Source organism: Penicillium crustosum (genome assembly GCF_028827405.1).
Source record: "Penicillium crustosum strain IBT 35664 chromosome Unknown utg000003l_segment0_segment0, whole genome shotgun sequence".
Taxonomy (NCBI): Eukaryota; Fungi; Ascomycota; class Eurotiomycetes; order Eurotiales; family Aspergillaceae; genus Penicillium; species Penicillium crustosum.
This window is the reverse complement of record NW_026623124.1, coordinates 2,457,091-2,475,020: the sequence shown is the minus strand read 5'-3', so window position 1 is coordinate 2,475,020 and position 17,930 is coordinate 2,457,091. Positions and strand designations below refer to the sequence as shown.

Below are 17,930 nucleotides of genomic sequence, written 5' to 3'. Positions count from 1 at the left end.
ATATAACGTTTATTTCTCTGAAAAAAGAAATTAATAGGTGGTTTTTGGTTTTTGGTTTTGCCCCTTTTTCTGGTAGCTTTGATCCTTATTTGGGCTGCCACTTTTATCCGGAAAAAAAGAAGGAAAAAAGAAGAAACCCGTCAAAAAGATCCATGGGAATAGTGGACCAATCAGTGATCACGGACCTTTCTTCTATGGATCCAACCACAATGTACCTTGGATGAGAAATCTCTCGCTAATTATACATCCAATGCTCATAGGACAATCTCACTGTTTCAACGTTTATGATGGCGTATCTGGGGACAATTTCCAGAAACACGTACGTGGCCCTCAGGATTTGATTATCTTGTATATTCCAATAAAATATTCGCATTGTACTTGAAGACCAATCGGTAGGCATCAGTCTGCATCTACACAGCCCTGAACTACACCCAAGTAGGATAACAGTCCGAAAGCCTTAAAAAAAGACCACTGTGTACTCCGTACGGAGTGCAAATAATAATATATAATAATTATATAATTATACGGAGTCCAGCATAGGGTAACATACTGCGAAAATGCAAGCGATCTCACAAACTCTGCGTGGGGCAGGTCAAGGTTTAATTAAGGATCAACTTGACTGTGGTAGCGTGTTACAGGTTGGTCTTGGCATTCGTATGGGGCTCATCTCGGGGTTTTTCCTTCTGTCTCAGCTTCCATGGAGAATAATGGAATGGAAGGTTCTATTGAATGGAGAAATCACGGGGAAATTGTTGCTTATTCTACTCCGTATAAAGTATAACCTGCCTGTTCCAATGAGAGGGGGAGAGAGAGAGAGAGAGAAAAAGGGGGTGGCTATTACCGACTCCCACCGGTTAAGCCGAAAAGGAAAACGTGTCAAACCTGGCGTGGCTTGGAGAATACTGTTCTGGTACGAAGTAAGTGGACTGGAGTGGACGATGATCTTCATACTGTTGTATGGTGTATCACGTCAACAAAACCCCTCAAGGCCAATAAACGCCACCGATCACCGTACTTCCTTCTCTCTCGTGCTCTCCCAGCCACCTTACAACGTGCTGTATACAACCTACCAGGAGAGTCTAATGTATAATATACAATATATATATATACATATGCTGTATCTTGAGCTTTTAAGCCTGAGGGGATGGTTCCACCGCCATTTTGCGAAGCAAAACGACGCATTGTACATACTGCCCACGCTCTGGCCCCGCAATTTAACACACACTGGTCGAAGATCGACGAGCACGGGTGTTGAGAAATGCACAAGAGCCGATGTTATTGGGTCTCACAACAGAGAGTCTTTGGAGTTGGAATTTATGTGTAGCTGAACAATCAACATATGTATCGTGACGCGGCGAATGTTAAATGCGATAGGTCTCGTGGTGTGAGCTAAGCGACTCAATCATAGAATCAATATATGTACGCATGTACTCCGTACAGGGTGTATGTATAATTCCAACATAAATCTACATAGAGTACTCTCTGTATACTATGTATACTACGTATATTGTACAACATAGCAGAACGGTCCGCGGTCCGTAATCGCGTTCCCACCTTGGAAGGTTTGAACAATTAGGTAAAGCCCCAACGGGCGTCGCGTCGTTGTCGATCGGCCAATTGTTTAAACTGAAACAAGGGTCCAGGAGTCCAGGGCTGAGCTAGATCTTGTTAATCTTAGCCAAGAATACACTCAGGGTGGGTAGATAGTACAACATAGAATAATCTTTACATTCTAAGATGTCGCTTAACCACGTTTATACTAGTCTACTTACGTACATACTAAATATTGTACTCCGTAGTTTCATTGTAATTCCAGAAATGCCCCTAACTATTCCCTTCTAGGATTAGTAGTCAAAGCCCCTGCCAAACCCCAACTGCCGGGCTCCGCAGTGGCGTGCAGGTATACCCTATGAGGTATGAGGCATGCTCTGATGATCATTCTTTGGGAAACTGCTTATCCGATGGTTTCTTTTCTTTTTCTTTCTTTTTTTACTAGGTGGTTTGTCGCGTGGCATACTTTCGGGGTTGGTGCTATTTTGGAATATCTACTCCGTACAACGTATGCCCTACAACTCCCTTCGCTAAGCCTTAATTTACCCAAGAGAGTCCATGTGCATGATTATGAGGATGACATGATCTAATACGTATGGGAGGAATAGCCATCCATTCGAGGATAGAATATAGTCCAAGCAATATAATATAATTAGGGTTATACCTCCAATCCAGGAATATACTTCCCCTCCAGAGTACAATATATATAGTAACAGAACTCCGTACGGAGTAGACGGAGTACCCTAAATTGTATGAGATCGGAGATCTCCCTGTGGACCAGAAATGCAGGGACTTTACTGGTCTCTCAGCTTTGGTCCGGTTGTTTCACCATCCTCGGGGCCCTTGACTCCATTCGGTCATCGGTTCCCTCAAGGGGGAGGGTCACCCTTTTTAACCTGCAACCTGCCTTACGCGTCCTCCCAAGAAAAAAAAAACCCATTCCTCTCTCCATTTTGCCCCTATCATGATTTGCGTTTTTATTTTATTTTTATTTATTTTAAATTTGTTTTCAGCTGAAGGAGAAGAGGAAGGTGGTATTAACTATGTTGTATTTTCTAGCTGGCGTTCTTCGATAGTGAGGGCTTTCCCCCCCCGTCTTGAGAGGCTTGGATTTCTCCCTCCCCCGCGGCTTCTTCGGAGAAAAGCCGTTGAAGCCACCAAAGGCTTTTTTTCCAGTCCCAAAAAGGGGCCAATACCCGCAGACTTGTTCCTACCGAGTATATTGCACTCAATCATGATTCATGAAAATGCCCCGGTTTGCGCGATTATGGCCGTTTCGTATTTCGGACTCATTTACTTGATTCAACCCCCGAACTCGGCCTCCAGAAATAGCAGCACGCGGGACCCAATACTATTCATTCGCTTACACGTACCACCACCATTACATCAATGGCTCTCGCTTGCCTTACTGAACATGCGACACAACATGTCACACGAGTTCCTCCGAATCGACTTATAATTGCATGACACCCAACAGCAGCACACCACGCCCTAGCGAATGTTTCCCTGTCTCGGTTACCCCGCGCATCGATGACAATAATCTCCGGGTCTTGTGACGATGTCGGTTGCGGTGCCGGGGTAGAGGAAAGGGAGTCCAACGAAATATACTTGTATCGATAAGAGCTGTGCAAAGGGTGGCCTGGTAGACGTGTGTACTTGGACATGGGTCTCGTAGGCTGCCGGTTCTCATTTTCCTCACGGTCGGATGATTTGTGCGAGACGACCCCCATCGGCGGACAGCACTCATGGGCAGATATAAAACGCACATTATACTTGAGAGGGAAACAAACCGTAGTTGAAACCCCAGCATCTGCGTCTTTGATTGAGAACGACACGGATGCCTCAGCAGGTGTGATGCCGTTGCTATTGGGAGGCCTGTAATCATTGATAGACAGAGTCAACCCTTCGATATTGACACTGGGTGTTGCACTTGGCTCCGGATTCTCCGCTGGAAGCGTAAAGGCCTCTGCTGTGATATCTCCCATGCCTAACGGTGTCGATTCCACCATGAGCTTGGCTCCCTGCTTGATTCGAGGCCTTCTCGAGATCTGTGGAACCTCTTCAACGGGGAGTTCAAGCCATCCACACTTGAATAGTTCTTGCGTAATCGCGTCGCGGGGCACCATGTCGCTGCTGATCCACCCCATGCACGTCTTAGCTCCCTTTGAACTAGATAAGACACGTCCGACCACGCATGCTTTACTCCACCAACTCCGTTCGCTATAGACGAATCCTCCATAGAGGTTGGCAATTGAGCCCAGTTGATCCGGTGCATCCGCGTCGTTCTCAAGCAGTGTCGCCATGAGAAGGTGACTAATCGCCTCTCCGGGTATCACGAACCCGGAGAGCAAGGAGCGTGAGATCCAGCCTAAATTTTTAGACTGTGGATCGCCAGAGCTACAAAGCTTGACGCGTCGCCGGCAGGGATTTCGTGTGTACATGTCCTCCTTGGCCAGTAACATCTCCTTGGCTATTTTTTCCTGTCCCCACTTGTCATCGACGACTAAGGCTGGTAGAACTGGATTGCTAGGGTCTCCAAGTTTGAGCTCCATGGTTGCTCTCAGTGCAGCCAATTTTGGCCATCCAATGTTTTCTGCAAAGACATACAGACCCTCCAGCTGCTGTCGAACGTGCGAGGAGCTCAGTTCGCAGTCCCAGGCAGACTGTAGATCCGCAACAGGGGGCGAGCTACGCCGAGTGATGCTTTCAAGCAGCGAAAAACGATGGCTTTTCTCATGCGACTTGGTGGTTATGGGGGTTGATTGTGAGCCACCCGGAGATGGCCCTGATTGTGGCGACGGGCAAGTGATATCAAGGCTGTTGAGGAACCGACGCACAACAACCAGATCCCAGTTCAGCTTGCCTTCTCGCAATTTCTCGAATTGTACAAGCTCATGTATCGTGATATGACCACCGTGCGGATCATACAACATGCCAACTCGAACGAAGGCATCCAAGCGAAGCAGCAACTCAGCAGAGAGGAGCAGCTGGATCAGCAACCACTTTCGCTCCATCCCGGACTTGGTCAAAACATCCCACGGCACTTTCTCATTGCTTGAATTAGGGTCTAGACAGTCCCCATCGCCATGCAATGACGCCTCCCATAGGACCTGCCCTGCTCGGAAGCGCCATTCGGGGAGACTGAAATTGATCCATGCTCCGGGGGTGGCCAGCACGATTGCCAAAGTTTTGATTTGGGATTTGACGCTTTGTGGATGACCCTCTATGATATCGGTAGGTGGAGGGCGAGGGTAAAGGAATTGCGTGTGTAAAATGTCGTGCAACTCACGCGGACTTTCCATATCCAGAATTGTCTTCTTTGATCCCTCTGTGAGCATCTCATGTCGGAACTTGCGCAGATGCTCTAATCGTTGCACCAGAGATCGCAGGTTGATATCTCGTACTCCAATGCGCTTCCAGGCTTCGGGGCCTTCGCAGATGAGTTTATGCCGATCATACACGGCACCACTTTGGCATTGTGAATACGGCTTATCATATCCCTCCATTAAATGGAACGCCTCCGTTGCCGCCATGGTTGAGACTTGTTGTAAATACGGAGGTTTCCTTGGGGTTTCGGGGCCGGTGTATCGGATCGCGTCAGCCACAGGTAATTCAAGAAAGTGCCGGAAACCGACAGTGCCCGGTTCTTTGCCGTTATTGGACAGCATGTTGGATACTTCGAAGATCCCGACGTCGAACGTTGCCCTGTGGCTAGCGCCTGTTCGGCGCCAGTCGAGGACTCCAGTCGGAACACCGCCTTTCACGGCCCAGTCATCTGGAAGCGGTAGATGAGCATGAAGTGTGCTCAAAGTAAAGGACGCATGGGGCAACGGCTTGCGATCCCACATATGTTGGATTACCGCGTTCTGCTCATCCCAGGGGAAGATCACCTGGGGATACCATCGACCATGCTTGCCTTTCTCCAGGAGGAAGTGAGGTGCCCCAGACAACATTGCTTTAATGTCTTTTGTTGTGAGGTTTGATTCTTCTAGCGAATTTTCTTTTGGCTTGCTCGCCATTTTTAATCTGTAATCGAGAAAATCATAGATATTTCCAGATTGTGCTGGCTCAGAGTATTCCCCTGCTGCGAGCGAGTCGCGCTTAGGGGAGCCACGGAGATCTTTGCCATCATCTCGTCGGCCCTCACTCCCTCTTCGTGATTTGAGCAGCGGAATCGTCTCCGTTGAAGGTGGCTGTTCTTTTTCCTTTTTCGCCGTGAGCTAGCTGCTATAACGACAAGATAGTTAGATATTCTTACTTGTGTTGTGGTTGGAGAATCCGAACTACTGCTGTGCCTTCGGAATAGCCTTCGGAGGCTCCCGTTGTCGGTATGTTCATCTTGGTGATCGCTGGGAACATGACGATGCGATGATGATCGTTTGAGTGTATTGAATTCATCGTGAGTAATAGAAGTTGCGCCTGCGTCTGAGGAACGGCGTCGGCCAAATAGGAAAGACATCAGAGCCCGTGCAGATGCAATTATTGCATCTTCTAATTAAATTCAATGCCTTGGGAAATCATAAAAAAATAAGAAGTAAGAAGTAAGAAGTAAGAAGTATGAAGTATGAAGTAAGAAGTATGAAGTATGAAATAAGAACTATATGCGGAGTGCTGATCTCGGCTCCTCGGCTCGTAGGATGACCCTAGAAGCGGCAATGCGGCAAGTGGGTGTAACACCGAGCTTTTTCCGTAAACAGATGATGTTATGGATTAATAAATTCCTGAATCAAATTGTAGGAATAAAGAAGTAAATGAACGACATCTGGAGGAGGTTAGGGAGGTAAAGCTGAAATTTGAAAAGTGATGACGTCTTGCGGGCAGGAGCGGCGAGCGAGCGAGCATCATACCATCCCCCTACAAAGTACATATTTTCAAAGGACAAAGAGATGTTTACATACGTATATACTTCTCGGTATCTGACCCCAAGCAAAAACGACATAAAGAACCTTACAGGTGGATCAAGCTAGAATAACTTTATGTGTACATAGGAGGATTTTTTGGGGGTTTATCCATGTAGGACTGATACATCATTTCTCTCGTTCTCTCATTAGGAAACCTAGTTCTCATAGTACCATCAAAACTCCGCGTTAAGGGACTCCCCGTCAATTGTGCCCTTTTTGTTTCGTTTACGAGTGCTGGTGGAGGAATTCGAGAACGGTCTTGTATCCGCGCTCATACTCCTTGCGCACCTCGGCGTTTTCCAGGTCCGATCGCGCAGCCATCCAGCCGTGGATCTGAGTTGGGAAAGTCTCGACATACTTGGGGACCTTCAAGTTGGCCTCAAAGTCCTTGACATCTTGGGCAGGCTCGTCTTTTGAGGCGAGCAACGCCATGGGGATGTTCACGGCCTTTGCATCATTGGCATCGACCATAGCCGGGTGGCACTGCACAGCGGCCTTGAATAGCTTGTTATCGGCCCCAGAGGACAGGCAAGCGATCTTGCCGCCCCAGCAGTAGCCCAGGATCGACCAAGATTCGAAGTTACCGCCAGGGGCTAGCTTGTTGCCTTCGGCGACGACGTTGGGGATCTTGGAAAGGGTTTGGGGTGGCGCAGCCTTAGTTGAGAAGAAGTGGCCCAGCTTCTCCTTGTGCTCCTGGGTGGTGGGGGGTACCACGAGATGTCGGCGGGGCTACCCTCGAAGAAGTCGGGTATGAAAACGCGGTATTTTTGGTCGGTCGACGTAGCAAGGATATCAGCACCTTGGACGGTCTGGTCGAAGAAGCCGAAGATGTCTGTAGATCTCGCAATTGCATCAGTAAATTGTCGATTTATTTGTAGGGGAGGTTGGGTGACTGACCAAATATGACCAGGATGGCCTTGGTAGCTGATTCCGGGCCTGTCACGTCTAGAAGTGATCTCATTAGCTCAATTTGTAAGAGTTCGTGGGAAGTAATAACTCACAGGTCTTCAGGCCATTGATGGTCTTGTATTCTCCCTTGGGTTGATAACCCTTGGACACAACAGGGGGATTCTGCCCACGGTGATGGTCAGCAACGCACAATTGGAATATCGCATAATTCGGTGGTTCTGGGGATCACGAACGAGCAGCAGGCTTTGCTAATTCCAGACATGGTTGTAGAGAAGCAATGGAAGGGAGGTGTGTTAAGGTGGTGTTTGGTTGCAGGCAACGGTCTTCGGAAGGTCAGAAATGGCCTGTATTTCATTTAGGAGTAATCGGGACTAAAAGACAAACATACAAGCTGCAATTGAATTCCGAATCAAAAGCGAAGTTGAATAAAGGAGCTGAGGTAGAAAGGAAACTCGAAATTCAAAGAGGAAAACATTGAAAGTGCTGTACCCCGCCGTTCGACGTCATCGGAGCAATACTCGGCAATTCGGAGATACAACCCGGTATAGATAGGATATCTCAAGGCTATTAAGCATATCTTCTATTGAATTATTTTCGATTCTTGGTGGTCTAGTTACTAGAACTGATCTATCTGGTATGTTTAATCGGTTTTTGACACGATCGGGTATTCTACATAGGATATATATATATAGTTGACTACAGCCGAGGTTATATGTCATTTATATATCAACCCGAGGAGACGAATAGGTAGCACAAACGATGTGCAATGGAACTTGAATCATCCCTTCTATCTAGGTAATAAGCTTGGAAAGCTGGGGTACTGGTGAGCTTGTGTAGCGAAAGACTCGCAGAATTTGATGTTATTCCCCGCAGTAAATCAAAGAGAAGAAGTATCACAAATATCACCGGGCCTTGATGAGACCATTTCATTTATGCACCCAGGGTTTTCACTGCAGATACTGTCATACCGGACACCTAGCTTATGAGTTGATGAGAGCCCGAGGGCGATAAAGACAGCAAATCAAATGGGTTAAATTTTCACGATAAATAGACACGGCACGAGAGAAAGTTGACATCTCTTCCTAATTCTTCCACTCGAGGCAATATACAATGCAAGTAGATCCACAGCCAGAATCTTGCTGCAAGGGAGGATCGTACAGCGACCGAAAGATGCCCGTGGGGCTGTTCTCATCGAGCGGCAAAATATATATATATATATAAAATAAAATTCAGAAAAATATAAAAGCCGAGACAGAGGCTCTAACTTAGTTTCCGATGAACAAAAATGATTCTAGACCCTGGAACAGAAGGAGAGATCCGTGTTCTATTATCTTTTGGTTTGAGACCCCATATATTAGCATATTATAATCGATATATAGAATGGTCCAAGTTGGAAAAAGATGACAAAATGAATGTGGGCTCTGACCTCGGGAAATCCACCAAGGCCGGGACATGCCCATCGGCCCTGCACAAAACTCATGGCCGCAGATCTCCCGGGTCAGAAAAATAGTCAACCTTCCACGAAACGCCATTCCCGAGGACGATCGTGAACGCCAACCGCGAGCCTCACCGAAGCCACCACCGGCAAGAGCCGATGCAGGCGTCACTAAGGCGTTCAAGGCCAGCCAGGTGGATCCTTGCGCGCTGTCACATCTGGACCGTAGGAGCCGCCTTGCATGAGCGGAGCGACTAATCGGCTGCGAACCGTAGCATAGTGTCCAGGGATTGCACCTGCAATCTAGAAAAGGCTGTGCGAGGTCGATCAACCGGGAATCCAGCACAGGAGAGGGGCCATAGATTGATGATCAACTGATCGTCGCCGATATGGACCTTTTGGGGTAGGCGATGTGCGGCTACAGACGCGGAGGTATATGGGCGCTATCGAATTGTCGACTTTATTTCGGGATCCAACACAAATCAGGGTGTCTAGTGAATGTCAGTATATTGCGTAGAATGTATAGAGTGTACAATTCATATTTTTGGAGAAATGCCATATCTGGTACTGAACACAGCTAGGGTAGAGGTATGCAGTTCTCAGGAATGTGACTCGCCTACCTCTCGTATGTCTTAGACTTGCCCCCCTTTTCTTTCTTTTTCCTATCCCCCTCCTCTCCTATTTCTTCCTTTTTTTTTTGTTTTCTGAGAGCACTGCAGGTTTAAAGCCTAGCCTGCCACGGAGTACCAAATACGGGGGAAATGCGGACCGGATCGTAATATTAAATTCCATGCGCCAGTACGGAGTAGACATGTCTAAGCCTGCCAAGGAGCTTCAGCTATCCGAGCATCCTACGTATAGATGGAGTCACCAGCCTCCAGTATTCGGCACATATCTTCAACCCATGTGATTGTTAGTTCGCGGCAGATCAGCTCTGTCAAGTTTTATATTTGGTTTAGCTATGTACGGGGTAGTACATACTACAGTGATAAACATCGATCGACAGGGCATGCCCTTCCCTCCCCCCTTTTCGCCCTACATAAGCATCTGCCACGTCCGTGCAGAAGGCAACGGAGGAGATGTCTCCGTTGATTGATTGGAGGATAAGATACCGAGACGAGGTTCTCGTGTGGGGTGCTTGAGACCCATTTCATTGGCATTCCGCCACCCAAGTTGATACAATAGACTTAGATTGTAGGGAAACCCGACGGAGTGGATGCTGGAGGCGATTGGCTTTCGGGGAGTGAGAGAATAACGGGTATAGTGCTAACCTTGGAAGTTGACCTTTTAAGGCCCGAGCCAACCTTGGAAGGTAACAAAAGCGAAAAGAGGACACGAAAGGAGCTACCATGGCCGGTGAACCCGGGGGACCAATCAAACCGACCTTCTACTTTGGCTATTGAGGGGCTAAAAAGGAAAAAAAAGGGAAGTGCAGATGACCATTAGAGACATAGATTATAGGTCTCTAGGAAGTACGGAGTACTCCGTAGTACTCCGTCGTATGGTCTACAATATACCTATGGTCTAAGTAGGTTGTATATTATACAACATAGGGAAAATGGAATATGCTAAGAACAAAAAAGCATCAAATGATTTTGAAAGAAGACTAACTAAATTGCGCGATCATGCTTTTAACTAACGAATGACCAACGAGACAGCTCGCTTCCCTCTGCCTTCTCTACGGTCTTCTCGTATTCTGGCCATTCCGGTCTTGTCCGTGCGTTGAGATATTGGTCTTCTTATTGGACAGGAATCCTACCGTGATAGTAGAAAAAAAAAAGTATGGATCCATTTTTACTGATATTTCCTTTTTTTCCCCTTCTATTATTTCCTTTTTTTGGAAGCCCAAAAAGAATTTGGAAATTTCTTTCTTTTCTCTCAATAATAGCCGGGTCCATTCTTCCTAGCACAGTTTCTCTCCGGAGTCCCTACACTAGCGTCCTTTTTTTCATTTCATTTTTTTTTTTTTCACGCGATCAGTCCGGACGCAAGGGATTCCCCTCGAGGAAGAAGGGTCTGTTTTTTTATTATCTTTCTCTGTTCTATAGAATAGGCACTCTGTGTACTCGGTACATACTTTAGGTATCTTATTATTATGTTATTATGTTATTATTATTATTATTATTTTAAATATACGGAATACATAGAGTTAATATCAGAAAGTTATGGAGTACATCAAAGGAAATAAGAAACCAAATAGTTCATATACCTGTTTTATATTTTTATATGTCCCATATCAAAATGAAAGGAAAAAAAAGTCCCCTAATCCCCCTAATAAAGTCAACAATTCGGGACAGCCAACCGGGCGACTTGTTTCTTTAGCTGTCAACCACGTTCTCTGCTGACACCCCTCTCTGTTTCTCGCCTTTTTCGCCCTTTTTCGCCTTTTTCCCTTCCCTTTCTCGGTTCTTTTAATATGTGACTCTTGTTTTATTATACCATTCCTTTCCCCACGGTGGCTAGACCCGTGTCGACCCCATTCCCGGAAGAGGAAAAAATCAATCTTATTTACTTTTTTTGCTTTATATTATAACTCCTGACTCTCTCTTATTATAACACCTCCCCCGCGCTTGCTATCGCCTCCAACGCCACGGTCCTTTGCCCACCCCCCACATCTTTCTTCCTCCCAGCTTCACTTCTTAGTGTTTCAACTTCTTACTCATTTTTCCCCCGAGACCATGTACTACACGCGCTTTCGTCGACCGTGACAACTTCACCTTTCACCTATTCTTTTTTTTTCTCGCTATTTTTGCTAGTTTCATATTTTCGAGAGTTCTCTAGTCCTTCCAGAAATTCCCCTATTTCTCGGAACCTGAGTCTCTCGACTCTCTCTATATTCCGATCGCGAGCCCCAGCGATCGACGATCGCCCCTCCTGGATTCTACCAGCCCTTCCGGGGGCGTACCTGGCGATCGAGATTGGGCTTTGAGCGGATCCTCTTTCGGTCAACTCACCAACGTCAACGATCCCGATTTCTACGTAGGTGTGAGGGATCCATCCGCCAATCTGGCGACCCTAGCAGTGCCGGCGGGAATGGGGACAGCGTTAGACGCGCTGTCAGCCCCGCCGTTGAACATTCGTCGTCCAGCGGCCCCGACATTACCCAGCTTTGAGCTCCCACCACCACCGTTCACGTTGGGTGCGGCCCCGGCAGCACCCAAGTACGGACATCCCGCCCACCCCCCAGTCTCCCACGCGCCAGTGAATGTGAGCGTGGGAAACCTACTAACGCCACCCGCCACAATTCAAACAGGGGAGCACGCCACACCCCAACCCTTGGCGCCATCAACAGGCGCGTCCTCCGAGCTACCACCGGCATATTGGTCAGGGGCCAATCCATACGGACAGTCCTGGGGATCCGGGGTAAATCAATACTCAGCCCGCAGTTCCTTTTCGCCATCCGGTATGCAGCGCTCATCCGTAATATCACCGCCGACGACGGATGGGTTGCCGCACCCATATGAAGGCTCGACATTATCTTACCAAGCTTTACCCGCCCCATCATCCATGCCTCCCTCCGCCTCACAACCTGCCATGGCTATGTACCATGGGGGACCCGCTACATCCCCAGCTCCACTACCCTCCAACGATCCATATGCCCCCAAACACCAGCATATGTATGCCGCTTCTCCTCCCATGCACAGTCCCCACCAGGCCGGCTTCTCTCCCATGTATGGCCCCGCAGGGCTTGGCATCCACCCTCCAGGCCGAATGCCTGTTCATAGTCCATCAGCTGGACAACCACCGTTGGGATATCCCCGCCAGCCGTGGCCCTCATATTCTCTCCCAGCGATGAACGGTCCCGTCATGACCAACGTACACAGCCCCGGTGGGCCCATGTCGATGATGGGTGGAATGCAACCCGGGCTTCTACCGGGATTCAATAGTGGACATGTCGCCAGCTCTCAACATTTATACGGGGGCCATCCGCCACCGCACGGCATGTCCGCCCCCGCAGCGGACCGACCTTTCAAATGCGACCAATGCCCCCAGAGTTTCAACCGCAATCACGATCTCAAGCGTCACAAACGTATTCATTTAGCCGTGAAGCCTTTCCCCTGCTCGCACTGTGACAAGAGCTTCTCGCGCAAGGATGCTCTTAAGGTATGTGTCTACGACCATTATGTGACAATTTCCATATACTGACTTTTGCGGATAGCGACATATCCTTGTGAAAGGCTGCGGAAAGGACGGCGATTCGGACGCGAACAGCAACCAAACTGGGGCTGATATCAAGGGTGAAGGCCGGAGTGAAGACGGCAGCCCCATCCTCAATGGACGAGTTTGAGCTGTGTCCCGGTCTTTCCGCTTGTGACACTTTCCGTCCTTGCGACGTAACTCCCGAACGTTCATCCACATATTTATAGGGGTGAAGTTTGAAGACATTGTATGTATCTACCGAGGCATTGGGAGTCGGGGTTCCTATCGGATTTTACTTTGATTTATATTATTTTTTTTGGAGCTTTGGCGAAGGGTTTGTGATTTGGGCATCATGGGAAGGTCTGATCTCTGCTTTTTTACTTCAATTTTTTTCCCTATCCGGATTTATGTTTACTATATGTGCTTATCGGACTCATGTGTGACGTGTGTACCTATCCTGCTTCTCTGTGATTTAAAGCGATTAAGCGAACTGTTAATGGGATGGGCAACGTCGGTATATAAACACCCCTTCAATTATGATATGGAACATATTCCGAGAAACTGCGATCGAAGTACGAAGTACATTAATCGTCTTAATTTCTGTACTAAAACAGCTTCCAAGCCACATTTTGTTACTCCACAATTATTGGCTACTTATCTACCTATTGACGCTTGATATGGGGGTGTTCGTCAGATCGATGGCTGATTTGGCTGAACCCCATCTCAGCCACTCACTAGGTAGCCACATGGCTGTCTTATTCTAATTAGACAACGGGTAATCGGCGAATCCGAGTATTTAGGTAAGTTTCCATCTATTGGGATGGATCTTATGACCTCCTATTTTTGTGTTCTCGGGAAAAATTTCATAGATCCTCCATTGTAATACTAAATAGGTATCAATGTGTTGGACCATCACGAAACCAAGGAACGAGCCTCCGTACAAGTAGATGATCGCCATCTCTCTTTGATCTAGGATGGAAACTATAAAAATTATACTTTGATTCAATTCTCTGTAGGATCCTGGTTCGTCCCCCTCTTTTGTTATATATCTGTTCGGTGACCGAAGCCCCCATGGGGTCGGCTCAGCTGCATCCTGGCACCTTATGCAAGTCAGATATATCCTACTTCATTTTTCTCTTCTGCCCATTCATTCTAATCTATAGTGGACGCACCGCATGCTTTCACCGTCGACACTTATCATTAAGTAGCATTTTCTAGATCTATTCCATCATGCTTCCACTGCTCTTGATATATGCTCTGCTAGCACAACAGGCTCTAGCATTTCCTAGTCAGCACAGGACCCACGAGAAATCCTTGCCATATTCCCTCCGTGCTAGCAGGGACACTAGTAGCGGAAGTTACAAGATCCCCAGTGCTGTACAAAACGGAACTAGCAAAGCTCAGTTTGAGATCCCAACACCAACAATCACTCTTGATATAGAGACCCTCTTCCGTCTAGATGCACCTCAGATAGATTCAATCAATGGCTCCGTGTTCGACTGGTGGTATTTCGATGCCGTCTCGGAGACCAACCCAGATGATTCCCTAGTCGTCACATTCTTCTCCTCATCCGCGGAAGCATTTCCATTCCTCGACGCGAATGAAACCTCCGTGCTCAACGTTTGGTTATGGGCTTCGTTTGCCAATGGAACAATCTTTGCCGACTCTGTCCCGGCAACTGTGGCAACTGTGACTGGTGCAGACGGCGCGGGAACTAATAGCTCTGGCGAGTGGTCCTCCACGGGCTTTAGCTGGGCTGCTCTCACAGAAGATCTATCCCAGTATGAGATTATCATCGCATCTCAGAAGCTCCAGGTTGAAGGCCGGCTTACACTGACTTCGGTAAGTAGTAATTCAAATAGTAGGAATAGAAAGCTTACTAACTTTACCAAACAGCAAGTACCGCGTCATCTGCCCTGTGGAGTTCAAGAGGAGCAGACTGTACTTGAGATTGCACCTCATATCGGATGGGTCAATTTGATACCCGATGCTGTGGGTGAGGTCGACATGAAGATCCATGGATCGACGCTGAAGTTCCGAGGGCCTGGGTACCATGACAAAGTAAGATTTGACCTCCGGGCACCTGGACAAGAGAATTGAGAGCTGACCAAGTCATAGAATTGGTCTGATCAACCGTTTGTTGATTCCGTCCACAGCTGGTACTGGGGCCACGGCCGTCTAGGGCCATACTCGATTGTATGGTTCAGTTCCCTCGCCATTGATGACCCAACCAACGCCACATATGTGAGCAGTTACGTTGCCAAAGATGGGGAGGTGATTGTGTCAGCCTGTGACCCCTATATTCTCGCCGTGAGGCTGATCGGTAGTCCTGGGACTACTGCTGGGCGATATCCGCCACGCGTGGGCGATTTACCGGAAGGATTCCGATTGGAATATGACCTTGGAGAGGGAAGTGATCAGTTGAAAGTTAATGTGTCGGCGAGAATTGTGGTCGCTGGGAATGGGAAAGATTATATGAGATGGACGGGGGACATGGTTGGCGAGGTAACTGAGTCTGAGAGCCGGCGACCACAAGAGACCGTACTGGCCCCGAAAAAGAAATGAGAGAACGTGTCGAACAATCATGTTATTCTCTCGTTGGTGTTGCAGTCTTGGAGCAATTCGTTATGGTGGAATAGATGATGCCGAAGACGAGCATTATCAAAGGAAGTAGTAATATGTTTGTTCATATAATATGCTCACATATAGTGTATAGAAAAACCACCATTATATTGGCTTTAATAGTTCCCCCAACTTTCGTAGAAGAGATGGGAGTCTAACGGAGATACTCGGGCGACGCGCGAACGGAAAAGGGAAGACAAATATATCAGACAACATGAGACGAAAGGAAACGATCCCCGAAACATTACTGGGTACTTTGCTTAGACTTCCATTCTTCGACCAAACCTCGGTAATCCTCAACACCATATGGCTGGAAGCACCGGGCTAGCAAGCCATGCTTACGCTGTGGTGACAGACCCAGTTCTCCGAGCATTAGATCAACATATGGAATGGCGTCAAACACGAAGTCAGGATTCCGCCGCCCGAATCCTCCTGGGTAACGATATTTGCCAAATTCGGTAAAGAGAGCTGTCTCCCAGGCAAGATCGATTTCTGATACGTCTTCCGTCTTGAGGTCAGACGCAGCACGCACAGCCAGTGGGCAGATTTCCCGCGTAGTTGGGGTCAGATCGCCCTTGAAATAGGCTGAAATCCACAGTGCTTGGGTCTGAGCAATTAGGGTGGTGTTGATGGTCATGGTGATACCCATGAATGCTAGAGAGCGTTCATTTACCAGCGAAAGTGGTACCATAAACTTCGCCAGCCGGAAGGGGTGCGGCACAGCCGCCTCGGACTGCTCGTTCAACGGGGTGTAGTTGGGGTTCGGCTTTGGTTGATCACGCAGCCGGGGGAACCGGCGCAAGATCTCTTCGTCCGCCTCTTTCACCATGTTTTCGTTTAGCGGATCCATACTCCAAGGGAATCCCAACACCCGGTCAATGCCTTCTGGCAGGAACTTAAGGTTGGGAGTGCAACGCCAACCTGTGGAGCAGATAAGTGCTGAAGATGGCAGTGCCTCGCCCGAGGACAGATGAACAGTGTGATCCGAGAGACGCTCCAGATCAGCGACGTGCACTTTGATAGTGCCATCCTTGACCAAATCGAAGAAATTGGTCGGATAATTCAGAATGCTGAGCGAGGAAGCGATCCAGAATGGGCTCACCCAAGGCTTCAGCTTCTTCGTTTCTGGGTGCTTGTCGTACTCATTCAACTGCACGACATCATCGGCTAGAATAGCCCAGAACGCGTCCACAATCTTACGACCCAGCCAGGTACCATGCAAGAAGCTGCGAATACCAGAATACCCGTCAGCTTCTCCCCAGATACATGGACTGAACCAGGTCAGCAGGCGTGTCGTGACCAGCTTTTCCAGCCACTTTTTCAAGGGCGTCACATAGGGAGGGGCCATCCAAACAGGTCCATGACCGGACTCACGAATGATCCAGTCTACTTTCATACCTGCCGTTGCGCAGGCATAAGCCGCATCCCAGGCCGACTTGGTGCCGCCAAAAACGGTTGCGCGCTCCCCTGACTGCAGCACTGCACCTTGATGCTGTAGCAGATCGCGACAGTGGAAAAGTGGAGCACCAAAAGACTCCTCTCCCTTGAATGTAGGCAGATATGCCTGTGATGTGATACCGGTTGCCACAATCATCTTCTTGGTGTCGATTGTTGTCGTATCCGCTCCGTGCGACACGGTCAACTGCCATGTTCCGCCCGAGGTGTGTCGCGCGCTTTCCACATGGTGTTCCAGGCGAATACAATCGGAAAAGCCAAAGCATTGCACATATGCCTCCATGTACTTTTGAATTACATGCCCCGGAATATGTTGTCCAGGCTTGATACCAAAAGTCGCTTCGTCCATAGGGAAGTCGCTATACTCATACGTGCCCAGCATGTTGTTCGACTTGAGGCCTTTGTACAAACGGTGCTTGGCCCATACCCCGCCAATAGAGCTAGCAGCTTCCAGTAAGAGCACATTGTGACCGGGATTGACCTCGCGGTAGGTCTTGACGGCGGAGAGCCCGCTCCAACCTATTGGTAGCCAATGTCAGTGAAATAGCTTGCGACGGTGAAGACTTGACTTACCTGCGCCTACCACCACAAGATCCACGGACTCCATTTTTGAAGAGTCCCTTGCTTTCGTCTTTCTTTTCTTTTCTTGGAGGGGTAGAAAATAACCGATTGCGCGACCAGGATTAATGCACGAATTTATGTACAAGCAAACAAACACAAGTCCAGATTACAGGAAATGAAGGAATGAGTGACAACTAAAAGTATTAGCGTCGAGTACTTGTAATTTTTTGGCTTTTTAATTTTAGCCCTTGCTGTTGCAGGTTACCCGGGAGGATGGAATGGTGGGACTATTAAATTAGCTTAAACCGCTCACTTTTGGACAGTTTTAGTAAAGTTCAGCATTGTATATTTCCCGA

The 17,930-nt window shown here is 48.0% G+C and overlaps 5 protein-coding genes across 5 annotated transcripts; 2 read left to right on the top strand and 3 right to left on the bottom strand.

Moving 5' to 3' along the window:
* Positions 1 to 2,906: 2,906 nt before the first annotated feature.
* N7487_008008 (uncharacterized protein) lies at positions 2,907 to 5,910 on the bottom strand (the record flags this gene model as incomplete). Its single annotated transcript, XM_056875738.1, has 2 exons — positions 2,907 to 5,703; positions 5,810 to 5,910. The coding sequence occupies 2 exons, from the start codon at positions 5,908 to 5,910 to the stop codon at positions 2,907 to 2,909; spliced, it is 2,898 nt and encodes a 965-aa protein (XP_056727926.1).
* Positions 5,911 to 6,677: 767 nt separating this feature from the next.
* On the bottom strand, positions 6,678 to 7,623 carry N7487_008007 (dienelactone hydrolase family protein; the record flags this gene model as incomplete). The annotated part of the gene is made up of 5 exons (XM_056875737.1): positions 6,678 to 7,145; positions 7,211 to 7,284; positions 7,350 to 7,397; positions 7,454 to 7,523; positions 7,591 to 7,623. The coding sequence occupies 5 exons, from the start codon at positions 7,621 to 7,623 to the stop codon at positions 6,678 to 6,680; spliced, it is 693 nt and encodes a 230-aa protein (XP_056727925.1).
* A 1,190-nt stretch (positions 7,624 to 8,813) lies between these two features.
* N7487_008006 (putative C2H2 finger domain protein) lies at positions 8,814 to 13,084 on the top strand (the record flags this gene model as incomplete). The annotated part of the gene is made up of 3 exons (XM_056875736.1): positions 8,814 to 8,990; positions 11,587 to 12,900; positions 12,956 to 13,084. 3 exons carry the CDS (start codon positions 8,814 to 8,816, stop codon positions 13,082 to 13,084), a joined length of 1,620 nt encoding a protein of 539 aa, XP_056727924.1.
* A 1,082-nt stretch (positions 13,085 to 14,166) lies between these two features.
* N7487_008005 (uncharacterized protein) lies at positions 14,167 to 15,501 on the top strand (the record flags this gene model as incomplete). The annotated part of the gene is made up of 3 exons (XM_056875735.1): positions 14,167 to 14,778; positions 14,833 to 14,997; positions 15,055 to 15,501. 3 exons carry the CDS (start codon positions 14,167 to 14,169, stop codon positions 15,499 to 15,501), a joined length of 1,224 nt encoding a protein of 407 aa, XP_056727923.1.
* Positions 15,502 to 15,802: 301 nt separating this feature from the next.
* N7487_008004 (uncharacterized protein) lies at positions 15,803 to 17,620 on the bottom strand (the record flags this gene model as incomplete). The annotated part of the gene is made up of 2 exons (XM_056875734.1): positions 15,803 to 17,532; positions 17,587 to 17,620. 2 exons carry the CDS (start codon positions 17,618 to 17,620, stop codon positions 15,803 to 15,805), a joined length of 1,764 nt encoding a protein of 587 aa, XP_056727922.1.
* Positions 17,621 to 17,930: the final 310 nt, after the last annotated feature.